This window comes from Manis pentadactyla, chromosome 3 (genome assembly GCF_030020395.1).
Source record: "Manis pentadactyla isolate mManPen7 chromosome 3, mManPen7.hap1, whole genome shotgun sequence".
Lineage (NCBI taxonomy): Eukaryota > Metazoa > Chordata > Mammalia > Pholidota > Manidae > Manis > Manis pentadactyla.
The window spans coordinates 105031444-105053817 of NC_080021.1; the positions used below are offsets into that span (position 1 = coordinate 105031444).

Below are 22374 nucleotides of genomic sequence, written 5' to 3' on the forward strand. Positions count from 1 at the left end.
TCAGTATTTCGAGATACTCACCGTCCTTCAAATCTGTGTTTTAAAAAATCAAACAATGCTTTTTGCATCATATCTGTGACCTGCAATTGAGCAAACAATAAATTTAGACAGGATAAAAATATTACGAATTACAAGACATTTTACTCCTCTTAAAGATCATTTGGAAGTCTGGCATTCACATTTGGAAAAACTATCATGTGTCACTGCCACCAAACAGTTTTCTATCACTGACTCCAATACAGTAACAATTAAAAAGACAAAGTTCCCTGAACTTATCCTGATGTTCAAGTGACAGTACATTACATTGCAAGTGGTTTCAGTCTTTCTCCATTTGATACGATTTTCTGGGGCTGAGTAAACTGCAACTAGCAGGAATCTCTCTCCAAGCTACAGCCGAAGAAACAACACAGACCAAAACAGGAAGCAGTGTACACCATAGCTTGAAAAACAGTATGCTTTGCTGCTATGAGCTCTCTTAAATTCTAAATTCAAGAGTCAAGCGAGGGAAGTGGTGTCACAAAGCAGTTTAGTAGGCAAAGATCATGTGTGTTTCGGAGGGCAGCTACTCACCTCATACCCTTTCAGAGAAGGGCCCACCAAGACCACCGGTCGCATGGAAGGTACCACATCATAAGGAGGAGTGTGCTCTGTCTGCAGAGAGAGGAGAGGGCTTCAGACAGTTAACAGGCAGCGGGAGCTGAAGTCTTTTATGCATAAACTGCTCTTTCTGAACTCTAATATGAGGCACTGGCTTCCCAGACATTTCAAATGTTTTTACTTGCCTCTTTTCTAAATAAACCCCATCAAAGACTGGTGGGTTTAATATTCCCAAAGTTTTCAAGTTACTGAACTGTGTATAGTTTTCTTGCTTTCAAGAAATGCTACTGATGTATTAATTCCTAAAGCAGGAGGTGCTGCTTTTGAACAAAAACTAGTTGGTAGAATAGACAGAAACATGCCTCATGCAAAATAGGTGTGTTAGGCTTGACTGGAAGTTAATACTGTTTTTCAGATGCTTTGAGTTTCCTGAAGAGTTGAATGATCAGGCCTAACATGGTTAATTACAGAGACTTACCGAGAAAAGAACGATCCTATTACCTTTTCATCTTAGATGTTTGCCTTACCTGGATAAAACCTAATTTTAAAACGTTGTAACTGTACCAAATTCCTGGAAATTCCTATTTTACTGCTAGAGTTTAACATTAGCAGGCATGCTCATTCCAGTAAACAGTCATCAGGATCACTATTCACAGTTCAGTGATTAACATGTTTTGGATTTTTGGTTTCTATACCTTGGAACTTAAAAACTTTAACAATTTTTGTGTCTTAGAAGGTGGTAAATGTGTGATAATCGATTCAAGCATGCTTCAGTGGCCTCCAAGGTTCATTACCAACTTGTTTATCTAATATGCTTCTCAAGAGTGGTTTAAGAAGGGTTCCTGTTACATAACTAATTCATGCCTTTCCACAGTAATTTATTTCTTTTTGGAAGAGCAGGGAAAGGAACTAAATTTTGTAGCAATTTCTAAAACTTCCAAAATTTTTCAGCTTAACTGCTTCAAATAAAATGATTAAAATAAAAAATTTCCAAACAGGTAACAGTTAATATATGTTAAAATTTATAAATATAAAATTTATATTCCAATAGCAGAAACTGTTAAATTGACTTGTATATGACTTTTTTTTAATGCAGAAGAGATATGGCCTTAGACACTGGGATAAACAAATCTGTGTTCTATGAATCTTTTTGCATTAAGGAGTGTTTAAAAAATATATTTTAAGGGTCACACTGATGAAAAATACTCTTTAAACTATTTTAAGAATTTGATAAACTGAGGTGCAAACGTGAATGTAATTTCTGCATCAGCCTGTTACTTGAAAACATTTCATTGTTGCTTGAAATTGCCCATAACGAACTTTCCAACTTCAGTTGTATTAAACTTGCTTAAGGGGGGAGTTAAAAGTATTTCAAAATCAAAAGCTTCCATCTGAAATTCCGCCAATCATCAGAGACAAATATAATCAAAGGGGAGAAAATATTACTGCGACAGTGCTGTCAGATATTACACCTTAAAATTTTACCTATTGCTCAAAATTAATATTAATAGAAACAAGAAGGGTAGAATACATTTTTAAACAGAAAATAAAAACAAAACAAGACGAACAATACAGTGAGAGCACAAATGCCACACAAGCACCACTCTAGAAGCAACCTAACACACGGAAAACAGTCTTATCATTGCATCTCAGGTTGTTTTTGCTTTTGTTTCATTTTTGAACTCTACAATGAAGACCATTTACTCAGTAACATAAGAAGAATGAATACCAGTGCCCAAGGCATCATAAGCATGTTTATTATTACATTTATACCACCTAGAATCATATTGAAAATGTTTCGAAGCCAAGCCCTTATAACTATTCAGTATGAGAATATCTTTTCCACCACTGGAATTAGGAACATAAATTGCATGCATTTTAGTAATAGCTACCAAGAAATTTTACCTCAAGTCTGTAAGTATTAAGTGGCCCAGTATTTGATAAGGTCTTTGGTTCCTTTGATCTGTGACTGCCAACTAGCAAAGGGTTACCCATGCTGGTAATCAATCAGCTTCTTAATCAATAGGGTAACTACAGAAATTACCTTATTTGATGGAATATTAGTACTTTGTGCCCTATTGATAATGACACCATCATTTTTATCTACCCTTTCCTGCTAACCTTATTTTGTTAACAATCATTTAGTGGAAAAATTGTGATGAACATTTTTTAAGTTTTGGAATTGAAGAGTAAGCAACCCTCCAAAAAAAACCCTGTCTTGACAAACATGGTTTTAATTCATGTTACTACTCTGTAAAATTAAGTGCAGCTTAATGATGTGATTTTCGAGGCTTCTGTACTATGAAAGCTAGCTGCTTGGCTGTTTTAGCTGTGATGAGAAGATAGGGCCAGAGATGGGCCCACTGTTGTGGATGTACATCAAGCAGGGACTTCCTATGTTAACACAAAAATCCAGGTTTTTAAATTTTTGCCTGGAATGATGAGGTCTTCCATTACTAAATTAACCATAATTTATTGAAAAAAAACACAACAAACTTCACAGTTCATTATCTAACACCTCACTGAGGACTCTAGAATTCTTCAGAGTGAAATGCTTGTGTCATTTAGGACACGGAGAGTTTGGGGCAGAGCAGGCCTTTACACCACACCCTTGTGTCATGATAAGCCTGTGGTTATGCCAGACTTCGTGACATTAGAAGTATGACGCTGAAAGACAGCATAGCCCGCTGTGGAAAGCGGTGTGTAAAATGAAGGGAAGGAATGGAAATTATGTGTGTAAGGGGTGAAGGGTGGGTATCCCTAAAAAATAATGCTTTGAAGCCACAGAATGTGCTGGAAGGAAACACTTTGTCAGGAGTAAGGAATACCCTAGTTTCCAGCCAGGGGAGTAGGCGCATCACAATGTAGCATCTCGGGTGGCCAGTGGCAAAGGCTCTACGCACAGCCACTGACTCATTGTCCGACAGGTGAGATGTGCAGTCTGACCAATGGAGGAGGCAAGGACATTGGGAGAGTATTTACATATGACAAGAGGAAAAACTCACAGTAAACCGCCAAAACAAGCCTGCAGTTTTCCACTGGTCTTGTTCATCTGCAGACTTTGCACCTAGTGGATTAGAAGTTTAAATACTGACTAAATTAAAAATCGAATTTTTTTTTTTAGCACAAGCTATGTATCTGGATATCATAAATCAGAATCTAATAATGGTTCTAATATACTTGATTATAAGTTAAATTTCCGGAAAAAAGAAAGAGACAAAGACAGACAGAATAAGCATGCACAATAGAGGTGCATTATATGGAGTTGTCAGTGTTTGACATCCTAGAGTGTTTAAGCAAATTGCCTTGGTGGTAGGTATTATTCCATCAAAAAGGATAAGTACTGTAATGGTGCTTTAACAGGTCACTCACTGAATTTTTGGTTTGAAATGCATGGTTTGGACTCAATTAGCTGTTTGATAGGTTCTTTTCTTAGGACAGAAATGATTGTACTGAATAAAACTGGGATTTAATGCTAATGATGCCAGTGGCAGGATAAACACAGCTTATGTCAATGTAAACTTACCGATTTCTGCTTCTGCTTAGCTACAGCAGCATGGAAAAGAGACAAAGAATAACAGAGCATGCATGTTATTGGCTTATCAAAGGACACAGACAGTCAACAGGACTAGGAATGTGACGCAGTGCAGTTGAGCTGGTGGACAGATGGGAGCTTGGAAGTTAATGTTACCTTCTTAAAGAAGGGCATTCTTTTCTCTTTGGAGTGGGGTGACGTTACACTGTTTGCACTGGGTTTAGGGGAGCGGTGGTTTGCTGGAATATCATTTTCTTCTGCCTCTAAGCCAGTAGCATCTATGTCTATAGCTATATACAGACAAACAATTCAAAAATCATCAGGTAGACAGGAGAGGAAAAACAGGTTATAAGAAAAAAATAAAATGAAAGCAAATAAAACTAACCACAGTAAAAGGTCTATCATGAGTGCTCAGCATAGTAAACAGAGTAAAATTTAAAGCTAAAAAACACATAAAAAATGCAATGGAATCAAATCTAGCAAAAAGAACCCCTCATAATATCTGCTAGAACACATCAGTTTACTGCTAGATCTCTCAAGTAATATTTTTGGAGAAACATTTTTAATATGTAGTTTCAAGTATAAAAATATGGTACAGAACATCTGGCTTCACTTCCTGCAACATCTTCAATGAGCAACTACACTGAAACCTTTATCACAACAACCCTCAGATTTCTTACATTGCTTCATTTTGTATGAAAAAATAAGGACAATGTGAAAAGGTTCACTAAAATTGCAACAGGGAAAGAGAGAATAGAAAATCCTAATTTCAGGCAATGCAAAGGAATCACACACAAGGCAAATATATGATTGAGGGAGGGTTCTGGGGTGGGTAGGGTTAAAGTGATTTCAAGATGGCATGTACATGCTTAGACAGGTATGACTGGAGACTCCTCATTGGAAAATACTGGATCTGATGATCTCCAGATCAAATGAGGCTAATGCAGTGACATATGGAGATCAGATAATTCATATAAAGCCACTGGATCTAACATGAGAGATAGTAGGGGCACAAAGACCCAAGACAATATGCCACTGGCTGCCTTATCTGGAGAATGAGAGGTTTAGGTTTGTGGTTCAACACACTTTCAGTTTCAAAATCTTTCACCCTGAAAAATAAAAGACACTTAAAGATTAAGTGTCAAATGAAGAAAGATCCATAATCTCATGCTGAAGTCTATAAAATACTTTCACATGTAATTACCATGAAATTTTAGCAACTGTAGAATCAGAGCTGGAAAGTATTTCAAAGCTCAACTTTAACCCTCCTGCTTCTAAGATTTAAGGAATAAACTCATAAAGAGTTGAGGAGACTTTTCTTGGCAAAAACGTGGCAGAGCCAGGACTCAGAACCTAGTTCTCCTGCCTCTGTGAGTCCTCACCTGCACTCACACTAAGCTGCCTCTCCACATAAGGTCCCTTCTCATTCCAGTGGCACTCTTCAGGCCCCCTTTGCTTTCCAAGCGGGGATGTGTCCTCAGGGAGGATGCATTCAGGAAGGCATCACAGAGTTGAGCTCATAAAAAAGTTATTCTGTCGTTGAGATGAAGTCAGGTAAAAGAATATCTACTCATCCTAAAAAAACAATATCACACTTGCAAGCTATCTAACAAAAACCACAGGATGTTCAGACCGAAGGGACAAACTTCCTCTTTGAAATAACAGATAGCTCGGTGTTGCCAAGCAGCTACCACTGCCTGTGATACACCAGCTGAACTGGTGGTCGCGGCAGCCGCTCATACCTTTCAAAGGACGGGAGATCATCCAACAGGTATCGTGTTACTTTGCAATTTTGAAGTTGTTATGGGTATTAGATGACTGAGCCCATCTGAAAACTAGGCTGTCTGGTTTAATTGTTCCTTTTCATTTGATAAGGTTGAAAACCTGTTTTGGAGTGAATACCTGGCATTGTTTGCACAGTGTTGCAATTATCAGCTCTTCCCAGCACCAGGATGAGGCAGGACTCTCTCTCCAGTGAGAGTAATAGCATATTGAGTTAATTCCAGGGATTTAGATAGACTGAGTAAATGTGCCTTTTCCTTTGCCCTTTCTATGTATAATGATGCACTAAAAGGGTAGGAAACATTGTAAAATGAATTGATGGTGACTTTTACATGGCCCTATAATGCTTTTTGTTGAATCCCTATTATGAAACATGTTACTAGTGTCTTCCTGGATGTGACAGAGAGGATCTGGTCAGTTTTTCACTATTCCTATTGTATGAATTAGCATCAAACAAGTTTCCCTTCTGTAGTAAATTCCCATATATTTTCACCTTTCTTGCCTTTTATTGGGCTTATAAAGGCCACATTCAAGGGACAGTACCCCCTGAAAGTCTTTCTGAAACTGAGGATACCTACTTGCATTTCAGAGTAGGCAGGACCATGCAAATGGCAAAGTTCATGAATTGGACAAATCAAAATTTGTTCATTGATTCTGGTCTGGTACAATCATTAGATGAGTTTTTTAGTTTTATGTAGAAAGAGTGGAAATGCCTAAGTTCAGCTGAGACACTGCCCAGATGTATGGCTATCCAGTACTGAGTCAGGTTTGAAATTTATTTCTACTTGGACACAAGGGCTCAAAATACTAAACAGAGAACTTTCCAATTTACTAGTCTGACTGTTGGTGAACTTAAATATGAAAGCATCTGGGTTCATTCTAAAACACAGAATTCTAGAACATTTGGCCACTTTCAAAACACACTAAAGAAATTCACTAAGACATTTAAGAAGTGTGTTTTACCTCCTGTCGTAGTTCTACAGACTTTATCAGACTCAGATGGTTCTCCTTTTACCTAGAGATATCACCCCTTTTAAATTTCATACTTGTACTGGCATATTTTGACAAACAGTAGTATTTACTTAGGAAAAACTGATTCTGTAAATTTGAAAGTACTTTCTTTTATTTATCCCCCCTAGAATATTTGTTTTGTTTTGTTTTTTGTGGTGGGGAACGGGAAGAGAGCCTTGGAAACATTTTTGAAATCTAAATGTTAATTTAATCTTAGACACTAATGTCAAGATGAGTGGCATGCTGGGGTGACATGTGCAAACATACATCTGTAAGTGTCAGGTATGCTTTGTGTAACGGCCACTACCCTCTTACCCAGATGTGAAGTGGGAATTTGTCTTTTTCCAAATCCCTGAGAACCTCCAAGTATATTTTCTTCAGGCAGATACTTATATTCTTTGGTCTGGCAATGGGTGGGGGCCTCTGGGAAATAATGATGAAAACAACTGCAGGCCAATCCACATTTGATAAGTTGGACAGTTTTCCTTGGCAGTGGGGTGGGGGAACCTCTCTGTAGAATTTTCTGATGTTGCCTTTAGGTGGCTTGTGCTATTGATAGGAAAATCACAGCAGGAATCTGAGGTTCCTCAAAAGATTTCTCCACTCCATTCAATCACAGGTGTTTTCTACTACTGGTATTCAGAAAAGTTATTCCAAAGTCCTGTAACTGTATAAAACTTGGGTGAAGATCTAGTGATGACAAACATCTGTCCACAAAACTGAAATGACATTTTACAAATACACTAACTGATTCTTCAAAATGCATGTGGTCTGCTGTCCGTATATTGTCGAAATGATGAAAAAGTAACAGTATAGTTAGACACCCTGGAAGAATTATTCTGGTCACAGGAGTGAGGCATCGGTGGGCAAGGCTGCTGCTGCGTCACAATGTGATATAGCGCTTTCCCATTTCAGGAGCCCAGTGACAGGCCTCTGAGTCTCTGAGGGAACCTTTAACATATACAGGAAGATTACAAGGTTTATACCATAATCCTTGCAACTCCACACATTTGAGAAGGAGCATAGATAAGCCTCCCTTCCCTTGTGCCTTCAGGAAATATCTACTCCCTGCTAATCAAGAAAGACATGAGCCTTATGTAATCCCCGAAAGGGCTTCCATCTTCATCTCAAACATACCATTTTCCTTAATTCTGGGCAACTCAGAAGCACTACACTTTGTAAGTACACGTTTTTAAAAATCAGTATGCACCCTAACAAGATTTATTTCTTACTGTGCCCAGATGGGACTCACTGGATGAGCCCTGCAGTTTTCACTGAGAAGCCCTTGATTGGTCCTTGAAAGCACCAACATCCGGGAACAAGGGCTGATCGTTACTAACCGGGGAGCCTGTTCTAAAGACACACTGATTACAGAGAACTTAGTTCCTTAACTTCTCCACAGATGCGCAGTTCACCATCTTTGACCTCTTCCCACTTCCAGCTTCCTAGAAAGCACACACGGGAGTTCATTACAATCTTACTCTGACTCCCAAATGCATCTCTTATCAAAACTAAGACTTTCCTCATAGGCTCTCATGCCATTCAGCCAGTCAGTCTCCCTTTTCTATAGAACTCCCAGTTCTACACAGCATGGTGGAGTTGTCAGACTGGATAATAATTCAGATTTGAATTTCAGAGAAGCAATGAATAATTTTTTAGTATCAGTATGTCTTATACAATATTTTCTTATACCAAATAATAATCAGTGTTTCTCCAAAATTCAGATTTAACTTGGTGCCCTTCTCCACCGCTTTGGAAAGAAAACAGTAGTTACTACTTCTCCAGTTTCTACCTTTTTAATACTTCTACGCATCTTCTCTGAGCCTTCAGGGATAGCGCACATCAGGCCAGTCACTGCATCACTGCTTTATTCCCCTTTCCATGCCTTTCTGAAGGTGCTGTCCTGGTTTTATTTAACACTGTGGCCACACCTCACGTGGCACCGTGGTTGATGGTGAGCATTCACTCACTTACTGCACACAATAGTGTGCTGGGCACCATGGTGGCAGGCATGGATAAAAGGTTAAAAATGTTCATCACTTCGATCTAAGCAACTCACAGTGAACACACTGATATCCTTCCTTTTTTTCAAAGCCAGAGGAGAATCTCCCACATTGTTCTTAACTCCCTAGAGAATCCCCCCACGTCTGAGGGCTCACACACTGAGCCAGCGTCTGTACGTTCACACCACCAGGGAAGACTGCAGAAAGCCAGAAAAGCAGTAGGCACTGCTCAGCGTGAATCACTTACTTACCAGAGGATGGTGGGGTGGATTTTCTGGAACTAGGTACTATGTCACCCAAACTGGATGATGAATTTCCTCCCGATTTACTGGAGTAAAGCAGAAAGTTTTATTACATCTGACACTTATTTCAGATATTAAAACATTTACATTGCTCAAAAAACATGATTACTCATTGTGTTTTTACTGAACTTTAAAGCTGTCTTTCCTACAAGGAGACAAATGGTAATTTCCCAGTGGAGATTCTTGGGCTGTTTGAGACAGCCATGGAATAGTGTCTGTTTCAAACTCAGGCTTAATTTGAAAAGGTCCTGAAAAAATGAAAGCAAACTAGGATATTTCTGCAGCCTTCAAATTCTCTGCCAGGATCACAGATGGATAACAGCAGAGATTTCCCTTGCTTCATATATTTTGGAGACTCTCCGATGCATGGAACCCTAAGGCTAACACCAAAACTTGTTATTTCCTTTCTGTTTGGTTCCTGCTCCTGTCTCAGCTTGGTTATTTTTACTGTGATAAGACTGAAAGTACTCAAGCTTTATGAGCAACCTATAGAAGAAAAACACAGCAATACCAAAACTTGCTACCCTTTAAAAGACATGAAGGAACACTGTCAGCATCATATGATTTAACCCTCCAAGAGTATCTGGAATATTTCTTAAGCACGCCTAATGTGTGGGATTCAACTTGATTATATGAGAAATTATTTGAAGACCGTGTGCTTCAGAACTACCAAATTCTAAAGTTTGATACAAGACGTGCTTCAGGGTCTTTGAAAGTTTGGAGTTAACATTAGAATAAGAGCATTTTTGTTTTTACACGTGTATGCTAAATAACATACTACTAAATAAAGAACATTACTTCAGAGATGAACATGGAACAGAATATCTTAAAAGAGTGATGTGAAATTTCAGCAAGACAATCTTACTGCCTAATGTTTATCATCAAGGCCAAGCCAAGGTCTAGTTGAAAGAATATGCTAGTGTCTATGCATCAAAAGGCAGTATTTAACTACATAAATATTAATAGAAAAATAATAAGTTCCACTAAAATACCAGTAATGGGCTGGATTTTATTGCTACTGTGTTGGCACTCACATGCATCAAACAGACAAACCGTCAGTAACTTTGAGCAACTAGCAAAAGGCCTCAACATCTTTCTCAGGTTCTTGAGAGATGCTCCAGGGCATTTAACAAGGATACATAACATATAACATCAATAAAAAGTATTTATAGAAAAGATGTTTGGCAGTTTTACAAGAATCCATTGCCAGGACCAAAACATTTTCTTTTTCTGAAGTAGTAAGTCTAATTTCAATTCAAGTATGGGTTTGTTATACAATCTCTTTGGATTTTAATAAAAATAGAAGTATTATTGAGTTCTGTACAAACACTGCAAAGAGTCAAAATGTTCAGAATGCAAAATTGCCCTTAACTTCTAATTCTGTAAAAACTCCACATTCTTGAGGATGCCTCAATTCTACTGCCTTTGATTTCCATTTTTATAATTTATGTACATCAGAGTTCTTAAATACTGCTGAATTCTGGTTGTGTTCTCAAAGCAGAACTGTATTTACAATGGTAGGAGACAAATGTAAACACCTCTGAAAGCAAGTCAAAATATTTTCATGTATTTAGGCAAAAGCTTAGGTAAAGAGGACAAAAGAAAATCAAGAAAATAAAAGGAAAATATATACAGGTATAGGAAAGGTAACTCAGTTTTCTAGAACAAATTATGAGATGTTACACTCCCCAAACACAGATAATTTACAGTCCTTTAAGGGAAAAATGCAGTTAGCAAAAACTAATATCTAATGTAGTAAGTGATAACAGATGGCAATAATAATAGTGATTTGATTGCCAGGTGCTTCCTCTGCCAGGCTCTGGCTACATGATTCCCAGTGTAGCATGGTACTCTGTCCCAGCTCAGGCTACACTCAGACTGACTGGGTTTTCATCCCAGTTCTACCATATACTAGTTGTGTGAACTTGGTCAAATTCCCTAACTTCTCTTAGCCTTTTTCCTCATCTGTGAAGTGGAGGCTCTAGTACCTACCATTCCTATAGGTTCTTACAAAGCTCAGCTGACGACAAACACCAGACAAGGGATGCCCCCTCAGAAGGCAGAGGAAACCACATGCTTCCTTAACAATTTTGGCAAAAATTTCTCCTTTCCTAAAGAAGACTGTGGAATAATAGCAAACAGCACAGTGAGCAATGTTAGAATCTGAACTTTTACACAAACACTTATGTTTCTCTCATACCTGGAGTAGAATTTCCCTTGCTTGGCTCTCTGTTCATGCTGTAGCCTCATATTTTCTAGTTTGACTGGGCTTGGAATGAATCCGATTTCACAGCCTTCTTTAACCAATCGCCCTATCCACCAGTCGTTGTTAAATTTCTAAACCCAAAATCAAAGTTGTTAGGATCAATGCATGAAAGTTCAAATCTTCAAATGATCTCTCTTTCACTTTAATGGTTTTCAATAGAAATACATGGTGGTTACAATAAACTATGCCTCAAATATCACAATTCAAGAAACCCTTAGGTCACAGGCTGAGCACCTAAGAGAAGTATTTTCAGCATGCTCAGCAATCCCTGGCAGCCTTCCTCTTCCTCCTCTTTCCTGGTACTGCCCTGAGACTAGCCCCAGTTTCCATCGCAGCTGCTGTCACTGAGTAGGATAAACCCCGCTTATGCAGAGATTAACAGCCCTTCCTACAAAGGACTATTAGGAACTAGGGAGCATCAGACAGCTTCCTCTTATATAATCAAGTGAATTAGAAGTAGTAAGAGTGAGAAATGTTGAAATCTCCCTGAACTATTGGGTTGTCAGAGCAAAATCTACCTTTGTGCCAACAGGTTCGTAGTCACCATGGTATGATGTTCACAGATTATTTCTTCACTCATGTTTATGTGACCATTTTTCTCTTACAGATGGACTGTTTGTCCTAAATCTTTATAATTTGGTTTGACTTGCCTCAACTGATTAGTATTTTTCAAATCTGTTTGTGAACATTTCAAAAAAGAACATTCAGTTTTTCTTTTCCTTTCATGGGGAAAGAGATAGCTGTCTCTCTCTAAGCATCAGACCACAGGAGGAGAACTGGGGTTAATCTGACTTCCTGCTGTACAGTCAGATTCGAGGCATGCCAGCACTTCTGAAAACTTTCCCTATCTTTCCTTCCCAGCTAATGTTTTGCATGTCTTTCTGAAAGTTAATGAAATCATAGGCTCTAAATTCTCTAGGCTCTTTTCATTGGCCGTCAGCGCGGTGAGCAGTTAAATTTACACATGCTATAATACCTTAATAAAAAATTAAAAAAAAATGTACCATGGTCCCCATGGCCTATCATCCCCAAGATGGACGTGCTCCCGATGTAAGTTCTGTGGGTCCAAGGAAGCCTCATGCTCCCACACTGAGAACGTCACGTAAGGGGATTTCTGGTCATTTAATAGAGTGTTCTGCACAGCAGGCATCTGATAAATGTTGACTCAAAATAAACCTTAATTAAGGGTCAATTTATCCAATTTACAGATCTGAGTCATTGTTCACTGAGAGGTAGAGGCTTTAGCATAGAGGAAAAAGGATTTTCCTTCTATCTGTTCCTTGTCTCACTGGATCCAATTCTTACCATTCTCCCTTTCACCACAGAAACTTATCACCAAAGGAGGATAAAGGGGACAGCCATCCAAGTTTAGACACTGTCAGCAGAGAGATCATGAATTCTAGATATTATTATTAAACCCTCCCCAGATGGTTAAACTAGAGACAATGAGGGGAAAATGACACCAAGTCAAGGTTAAAAATTAAAAGAAAAGGTGCAGGTGAAGCATAAAAAAAGATAATCTATTCCAGTAGTTCCCAATTTCTGGGTCACAGAGCCCATGGGAGTCTTGAAGTTACTGCAAGAGTTCTGTGACTTCTTTCTTCTTTAAAAAGGTTGTATTTATGTTAGAAAAGATTGAGAGGCAGTGATGTCGTGCATATATCATACAACTGCAGCTATACACAATGCTATTTCACAGTAATAAGAAATAAGAAATGATGTTTCAAGGCGAAAAACTGCACAGATAGAAATTCAAATTATTTTCCTTACTTCCTTAACATGCAGGAAATCTTTTGCCTCGAATGAGATGGCCATGCCCGGCACTGGAACATCATCTTCATGGGCTGCACTGTAGCTGACATTTGTCCGTACCGCAAATGCAACGGGCTTTGTCTGAGAGGGGAAAGGGTGAGACAAGTAAGAAAACAGCGCTCCCTCTCCTCTCCACCAGCTCCCAAATCCAAATGTATGCTGAGTAACTGTTACAACGGTTTTTTCCAGCTCAGTCCTTCATCACAAAACAGCTTATTAGTACTCACACAACACATGAAATCTTCGAGCGCTCAACGACATACCCATTCTGAACTAAAGCAAGCCCGTTCATTTTCTCTTTGAGAACACTACAAGTAATGAAGGTGAAGATGAGCTACTGAGTATGTGTTTATAACATCACAGCTGTAGCAGCTGGAAATCAGGAAGCCCACACAGGCACAGAATGCCTAGCTGTTTGGTGTCAGTGAAAAAGACTCAGTAACTGCCACTTGCACCCCAAACATCTTTAGTTAATAATTGATGACATAATGCTAGGAAATCCAATGGTTTGGATGAAAAAAAAAAAACAAAATGTATCTTATTCATGGCTACACGGAATTATGAAATCGATGATCTTTTATTTTTATTTTTCTTCCTTGAGTTCACCCACTAAAAATGGTAACGTTAATTAAGCTATCCTTCATCACTTGATGTTTTGCAAATTTAGGTAAGTATTATCTACACAATACCTATTTACCTACAAGGTGAAAAAACAAGTAAGTAGAAAAATGAAGAGACTGTTTAATTGACACTGTGGGGCAAATAGATTTCTTCTGAGCAGTTTCTCTTACTCACAGAACTCTTTACCTGGACTTGTCAGGGAGGACAAGGGACTCAGGAATAGGGAATAGGGAGCACATTTTCATTTCCAAAATGTCCACAGTTAATCCCTTCACCCCGACTGTTGTCTGGGTTGAGGACCGAGCTAAGATCATGAAGTTTCTCACATCTGTCCTCAATATGCAGACTGGGAAAGGGGAACCAAGTTCTGGATATGGGCACAGTATTTAAATATTTGAAATCCAAATCTTGGTCTCCATTATGATTTTCATGATATAAGAGGTGCTGCTCCTCACACGGAAATATGGACTTAAGGAATTCAGGTTGCCCATAATGCTGCCACTCAAACACAATCCTTGAGAATGTGACGGCATTTCCGTTTTTTCTTGAAATTTAAAAAACCTACTATATAGATTTTATTCCTATAGCTACAATCATAATATATTTAATTTTAATCCAGTTTTAAAAATAACGTAGTATTTTTCATTTGATATACTTTTTTAATCTACTATTTAAAAACTTACCTCAAGTAGTCACCCTTTTTTGATAGGCTTACAATTTTTGTTTCCACTGCAATAAATATTCTACTTTGAAAAAAATCGTTGTATGAAAAGCCTCTTTCTATTTAGAATTCTTTCCTTGGGATAGATTTCCAGAGGTAGCATGAGTGAACCATATGTTATCAAGACCTTTTAAAACTCTTTTCCAAACTACTGGCCAAATGGGCTGCACCATTTTACACTGCAACCAGCAGAATATGATGTTACCTTTTTCAATAAGATGAAGTATTAGACTCAGTTTTGCCACTAGAAATAGGATTTTCTTGAGTAGATCCATCCATTATTTAGTAGAGTTTTGATCACAAAAAAACCTAAAAATCAAGATTAAAAAAACATGATCTTTCATTTTTCTCAGGGTCTTTTATTTCTTGGAGGCATGTATTTTTTTCATCACCAGAAGACCTAAATCTTAAATGTTCAACTCTATAGAGGATCCCATGGAAAATCTAACATCTTTTACACAATGATCAACTTTTCAAACCATGGAGTAAAGGAAGAGGAAACACTGAGAAAAATAAAAGTAAATTCAAGAGATGTTGAAGTTTAGCATATAATAGCATGGGCCACAGATAATAATTTTATGTTCTTAGATTAAGACATCATTCCAGAATGTGCCTCCTTCCTTGGCTCACTTCCTGTCATCAGTTGTGCTGCCAGCAGATCTGGAGCTTCACCCGGGAATCTGCTTTCTATCACACACACGGAGGAAAGAGAACATCAGAGCCCCACCCTCAATACCTTAACTTCAGGAACTGCACCCCTAACATCCGAATGGAGAACAGTGAAAGCAGGGACGGAAGAAAAGGTAAAGCCCAGCTGGCACTGATCAGCTTGAAAGACTGCAGGACACTAACCAAAGGGGTCAAATGACAATGTCTCATGGCTCCCTGTACTCTGGCCCCAGCACTGTCTGGCTCAAGGCGTGCATGTATAAGGAGTGCATGGAAGACACTTTCCACATCAATTCCATTCATCTGGGTTCAAGGGCAGGGGATTTTAAATAGACTGGATCTGAATGCTGAGTCTGCCATATACTAGGTGAGTGGCCCTAGCAAATTCCTTACTGTCACTGAGCATGTGTCCTCATGGCTCAAATGAGAGTGAATACCTTAATCTGGCAGGGAGGGTATGACATTACAGAAAATGCTTGTCCAAATTACAGGAGATCCTGCCATGTGTGACAGCATGGATGGACCTCAAGGGCTTTGTGCTCAGTGAAATAGTAAGTCAGACAAATAGCCCATGATCTCACCTCTGTGTGAAATCTACAATCACCACCACCCACGCCCTGGCAAAAAAATCCCTGAATTCATAGAAAACACATATCCCAAGGCTAGGCTACCATTCAGTATACAGAGAGTGTGCTCAATAAATGGACACCTGCTGTCTACCAAAAGAAATGGTCTATGTAAATATATGTTTCTCCACATTCCTTCATCCCTAAAGGCTCAACACATAACTTCCCTCCGTGTCCTGCCTCCCTGATGCTCCTCAGACCAAACTAGTCAGACCAGACAACCATGCCGTGTGCCCTCCATCACATTCTCTCCAGTATGAGACGAGGGTAAGGTCTTCCCAAATTCATTTCGCTTACAGTGTCTTCTCTTTAATTCTGATTTTCTTTGGTGCCCCTCAGAAGATACAGAGGTTTTTGTTTTGTTTTGTTTTTTGATAAACAAACGAAGTCCCAGGGGAAAAATCTCTTAAGGAATCTTTGGATTTTTCACCATGAAACCATTTCATGCTTTCAGTTACCATCTGCATTTCCGCTCACCACAGTGTGGTCCAGGGCCCTCAGGGCCTCTGCCCCTCACCATTCAGGCCGCCCCTGTTCCTGCTCACACACTCGCTCAGGCTGCTGTGTTTCTGTCGTGTCCAGCATCACGTCTCTAATCAGGGTCCTGTGTCGTGGTTCAGCAATTCCCAGCTTACTATGAGGCCATCATAACAATTGGTGACTATAACAGATTCTCAGGGCATTTATGTTTTGCGGCCAGCAGCTGTTTACTTTCTCTTATTTGCTCCCTTCTAAGGCAATGCACAGTCCTGAAAAGCAAGACCAAAATGTGAACCAACAAACCCTGGCTTTGCGGAGGCCTCCCGGAAACCCCAGGGCAGAGTGGACCGTGGCGACAGGCAGATATAGAGCTCTGAGACATGCCGGGACCCAAGAGGTGCTCTGGGCCTTGACAGAGCCAAGCTGCCCAGGACCCCAGATCAGAAGCAATGGCACGCTCTGAGAGGTGGGCTCTGCCCCATGGGAAGGTTCTCTTCAAGCTTTCCTTTGCCCACCCTCCAACTCTGGGAAAGATGGGGAAGAAAGGTAGAAAACATAAATATAAAGATGGCCCACAACCCTAGGTAGGGTCCTACCAGGATGGACTATTGTGGAATGGGATCTAAATCCAGATTTAGATTCATCCTCATCCTACTCTACAGAATCATTAGGATATTTAGTTGATTGAGAGGTCCTATGATCCTTAATTACACTTCTGACACCATTAATATCCTAAGAACCTTATTATCAGGCCAGTGCCATAGCCTGAGTCTACTTCTGTTATGGCCTGCTACCTGGATCTCTGGCAAACTTGTTTTGTGGCTATGGAGGGCTGAGCACATGATGCAGATGCATACTACCCTACCAGCCTTTGCTTCTCATGCTCCAGTGCCAAGGTAAAAAAGATGGATCAACTCCTTTGCCTTTTTTGGTACCTTCTACCTGGCATGTGCTATGCAGCATAAGGGTGGTTGGTGAACCACTCTTGTTTTGTAGTTGCCTTTCTGGCACCCAGAATCAAAGTTTGCTGCACTTTAGCTTGGACACTAAACAGGAAAAGATTTTCAAATCAGTAAGTACCAATTTGTAGAAGACTGGAGCATCTCATCATCCAAACAATTAGGCAGAAGTACTCGAACAACACTAAAGTTCTTTCATTTTCCCACAGTATCTTCAGTGTGTTTTCAAATATGTTTGAAGAAGGGAATCAGTAAGTAATACAGGCGCAGAGAAATTATTCTTCTCTTCCAAGCCCTTCTTTATCTGGTACATAGCATAGCTTATGATAATTATAAAAGCTACCACTTTGGGATGTCTTCACAGTGCTGAGCAGTGTGTGGTATATATGCATGCACTGTTGCATTTAATTGAATCCCAGCAACAACTGTTGTTTCCCAGATGAGGAAACTGAGGCTCAAAAAAGTTCTGGCTTGTCTGGCACACAAGCAAAAGAGATGACATTCAAACCCAACTATCTCAACTCAAAACCCTGAGATCTCTCTGTAGTGCCAGACTGCCTTTCATTCACAGGGGCACACTGATGGCAACTTAAGAGCAACTAGATGTCCATGAGAAATCCTTAATACTCAAATATTATATTTTACAAAATGCTAAAAAATTACTTGGTATAGAAGAAAGTAAAAAATTAGGCTCAAGTCTTCCCTGTAGCCTAATTTAGTCCATTTCTTTAAAAAAAGGAAAACACTAAATGAGCAATATCACATATTAGAACTATGGGCATTTTTTGTGAAGGTCATTCATTTCTGCTTCTTTGCACTTTGTGGTACGATCAATTGTGGTACAATAAATCAATAATGTCAAATCATGGTTTTGTTTATTTGTATATGAAGTTTCCTCACATCTCTTCTTCACAACATATAAAGCCATACTGCATGCAAAAAGAACTGAGATATTAAAATACATGTGGTTTCACGGCTTCCAAAAGTACCAAAGAAGGCAAAAGCATAGGGCTAATCTGAAAACTAACACTGAACTAATATGGAAACTAATTATTTTAATGGATACAAAATGTTTACCTTTGGTTTCTTAAATGTGCTACTGATAACCTACTGTTTTTAACTTACTGTTAAAAAGCAAAATGAAATTTACTCAAATAAGAATAAGTGATTCTATCATGATTAATACAGATACTTGAATTTTCTAGTATTGAGTTCTTCTGAATACAAAGACACATTTTACTATGTTAAATAGCAACGTATGTCATTCCATTTTCATTCTGAAGTTGTCAATACTTACTAACATAAAAAAGAAAATCCAAGTTTATGGCCCTCCCCTTTCCCCCACCCCCCACATTATACATGCTAATCATAATACCCCCTTTCTTCTTCCCCGCCCTTATCCCTCCCTACCCTCCCATTCTCCCCAGTCTCTTTCCCTTTGGTAACTGTTAGTCCATTCTTGGGTTCTGTGATTCTGCTGCTGTTTTGTTCTTTCAGTTTTTCTTTTGTTCTTCTACTCCACAGATGAGTGAAATCATTTGGTGTTTGTTTTTCTCCACTTGGCTTATTTCACTGAGCATAATACCCTCTAGCTCCATCCATGTTGTTGCAAATGGTAGGATTTGTTTTCTTCTTATGGCTGAATAATATTCCATTGTGTATATGTACCACCTCTTCTTTATCCATTCATCTACTGATGGACACTTAGGTTGCTTCCATTTCTTGGCTATTGTAAATAGTGCTGCGATAAACATAGGGGTGCATCTGTCTTTTTCAAACTGGAGTGCTGCATCTTTAGGGTAAATTCCTAGAAGTGGAATTCCTGGGTCAAATGGTAAGGCTATTTTGAGCACTTTGAGGAACCTCCATATTGCTTTCCACAATGGTTGAACTAATTTACATTCCCACCAGCAGTGTAGGAGGGTTCCCCTTTCTCTGCAACCTCGCCAACATTTGTTGTTATTTGTCTTTTGGATGGTGGCCATCCTTACTGGTGTGAGGTGATATCTCATTGTGGTTTTAATTTGCATTTCTCTGATAACTAGCGATGTGGAGCATCTTTTCATGTGTCTGTTGGCCATTTGAATTTCTTGTTTGGAAAACAGTTCAGCTCCTCTGCCCATTTCTTAATTGGGTTATTTGCTTTTTGTTGTTGAGGAGCGTGAGCTCTTTATATATTTTAGATGTCAAGCCTTTATCGGATCTGTCATTTACGAAAATATTCTCCCGTACTGTGGGGTACCTTTTTGTTCTATTGATGGTGTCCTTTGCTGTACAGAAGCTTTTCAGCTTGATATAGTCCCACTTGTTCATTTTTGCTTTTGTTTCCCTTGCCCGGGGAGATATGTTCATGAAGAAGTTGCTAATGTTCACATCCAAGAGATTTTTGCCTATGTTTTTTTCTAAGAGTTTTATGGTTTCATGACTTACACTGAGGTCTTTGATCCATTTTGAATTGACTTTTGTGTATGGGGTTAGACAGTGATCCAGTTTCATTCTCTTACATGTAGCTGTCCAGTTCTGCCAGTACCATCTGTTGAAGAGACTGTCATTTCCCCATTGTATGTCCATGGCTCCTTTATCGAATATTGACCATATATGTTTGGGTTAATGTCTGGAGTCTCTAATCTGTTCCACTGGTCTGTGGCTCTGTTCTTGTGCCAGTACCAAATTGTCTTGATTAAAGTGGCTTTGTAGTAGAGCTTAAAGTTGGGGAGTGAGATCCCTGCCACTTTACTCTTCCTTCTCAGGATTACTTTGGCTATTTGGGGTCTTTGGTGTTTCCATATGAATTTTTGAACTATTTGTTCTAGTTCGTTGAAGAATGCTGTTGATAATTTGATAGGGATTGCATCAAATCTGTATATTGCTTTGGGCAGGATGGCCATTTTAACGATATTAATTCTTCCTAGCCAAGAGCATGGGATGAGTTTCTATTTGTTAGTGTCCTCTTTAATTTCTCTTAAGAGTGTCTTGTAGTTTTTAGGGTATAGGTCTTTCACTTCCTTGGTTAGGTTTATTCCTAGGTATTTTATTCTTTTTGATGCAATTGTGAATGGAATTGTTTTCCTGATTTCTCTTTCTATTGGCTCATTGTTAGTGTATAGGAAAGCCACAGATTTCTGTGTGTTAATTTTGTATCCTGCAACTTTGCTGTATTCTGATATCAGTTCTAGTAGTTTTGGAGTGGAGTCTTTAGGGTTTTTTATGTACAATATCATGTCATCTGCAAATACTGACAGTTTAACTTCTTCTTTACCAATCTGGATTCCTTGTAGTTCTTTGTTTTGTCTAATTGCCATGGCTAGGACCTCCAGTACTATGTTAAATAACAGTGGGGAGAGTGGGCATCCCTGTCTTGTTCCCAATCTCAGAGGAAAAGCTTTCAGCTTCTCGCTGCTTAGTATGATGTTGGCTGTGGGTTTATCGTATATGGCCTTTACTATGTTGAGGTACTTGCCCTCTATACCCATTTTGCTGAGAGTTTTTGTCATGAATGGATGTTGAATTTTGTCAAATGCTTTTTCAGTATCTATGGAGATGATCATGTGGTTTTTGTCTTTCTTTTTGTTGATGTGGTGGATGATGTTGATGGATTTTCAAATGTTGTACCATCCTTGCGTCCCTGGGATGATTCCCACTTGGCCGTGGTGTATGATCCTTTTGATATATTTTTGAATGCGGTTTGCTAATATTTTGTTGAGTATTTTTGCATCTACGTTCATCACAGGTATTGGTCTGTAATTTTCTTTTTTGGTGTGGTCTTTGCCTGGTTTTGGTATTAGCGTGATGTTGGCTTCATAGAATGAGTTTAGGAGTATTCCCTCCTCTTCTGTTTTTTGGAAAACTTTAAGGAGAATGGGTATTATATCTTCTCTGTATGTCTGATAAAATTCCGAGGTAAATCCATCTGGCCCTGGGGTTTTGTTCTTGGGTAGTTTTTTGATTACCACTTCAATTTCTTTGCTGGTAATTGGTTTGTTTAGATTTTGTGTTTCTTCCTTGGTCAGTCATGGAAGGTTGTATTTTTCTAGGAAGTTGTCCATTTCTTCTAGGTTTTCCAGCTTGTTAGCATATAGGTTTTCATAGTATTCTCTAATAATTCTTTGTATTTCTGTGGGGTCCGTCATGATGTTTCCGTTCTCATTTCTGATTCTGTTGATGTGTGTTGATTCTCTTTTTCTCTTAATAAGTCTGCCTAGAGGCTTATCTATTTTGTTTATTTTCTCAAAGAACCAGCTCTTGGTTTCATTAATTTTTCTATTGTTTTATTTTTATCAATTTTGTTTATTTCTTCTCTGATCTTTATTATGTCCCTCCTTCTGCTGACTTTAGGCCTCATTTGTTCTTCTTTTTCCAATTTTGAAAACTGTGATGTTAGACTATTCATTTGGGTTTGTTGTTCCTTCTTTAAATATGCCTGGATTGCTATATACTTTCCTCTTAAGACTGCTTTCGCTGTGTCCCACAGAAGTTGGGGCTTTGTGTTGTTGTCATTTATTTCCATATATTGCTGGATCTCTGTTTTAATTTGGTCGTTGATCCATTGACTATTTAGGAGCGTGTTGTTAAGCCTCCATGTGTTTGTGAGCCTTTTTGCTTTCTTTGTACAATTTATTTCTATTTTTATACCTTTGTGGTCTGAAAAGTTGGTTGGTAGGATTTCAATCTTTTTGAATTTACTGAGGCTCTTTTTGTGGCCTAGTATGTGGTCTATTCTGGAGAATGTTCCATATGCACATGAGAAGAATGTGTACCCTGTTGCTTTTGGGTGTAGAGTTCTATAGATGTCTATTAGGTTCATCTGTTCTAGTGTGTTGTTCAGTGCCTCTGTGTCCTTACTTATTTTCTGTCTGGTGGATCTGTCCTTTGGAGTGAATGGTGTGTTGAAGTCTCCTAAAATGAATGCATTGCAGTCTATTTCCCCCTTTAATTCTGTTAGTATTTGTTTCACATATGCTGGTGCTCCTGTGTTGGGTGCATATATATT

At 38.8% G+C, this 22374-nt stretch overlaps 1 protein-coding gene and 1 long non-coding RNA gene across 12 annotated transcripts in view; one reads left to right on the forward strand and one right to left on the reverse strand.

The window, feature by feature from the left end:
* Window positions 1–18255, forward strand: part of LOC130682918 (uncharacterized) — a 50283-nt gene extending 32028 nt beyond the window's left edge. Inside the window, exons 2-5 of the long non-coding RNA XR_008996373.1 lie at window positions 13282–13413; window positions 15239–15453; window positions 16095–16212; window positions 16682–18255. This is a non-coding gene — a long non-coding RNA (uncharacterized LOC130682918). The remainder of the gene's footprint in view (window positions 1–13281; window positions 13414–15238; window positions 15454–16094; window positions 16213–16681) is intronic.
* Window positions 1–22374, reverse strand: part of CACNB2 (calcium voltage-gated channel auxiliary subunit beta 2) — a 419726-nt gene that overhangs the window by 29125 nt on the left and 368227 nt on the right. For 6 of the 11 annotated variants that reach the window (XM_036881148.2, XM_036881149.2, XM_036881154.2 and 3 more), the window contains 6 exons: window positions 13267–13389; window positions 11431–11567; window positions 9180–9256; window positions 4289–4422; window positions 571–651; window positions 22–80 (listed from right to left, as the gene is read on the reverse strand). In XM_036881148.2, the coding sequence (XP_036737043.2) occupies window positions 22–80; window positions 571–651; window positions 4289–4422; window positions 9180–9256; window positions 11431–11567; window positions 13267–13389 (611 nt within the window). Of the gene's footprint in view, window positions 1–21; window positions 81–570; window positions 652–3602; window positions 3665–4123; window positions 4144–4288; window positions 4423–9179; window positions 9257–11430; window positions 11568–13266; window positions 13390–22374 lie in introns of all 11 variants that reach the window. The other 5 variants (XM_036881150.2, XM_036881155.2, XM_057498249.1 and 2 more) reach the window with 2 other exon arrangements.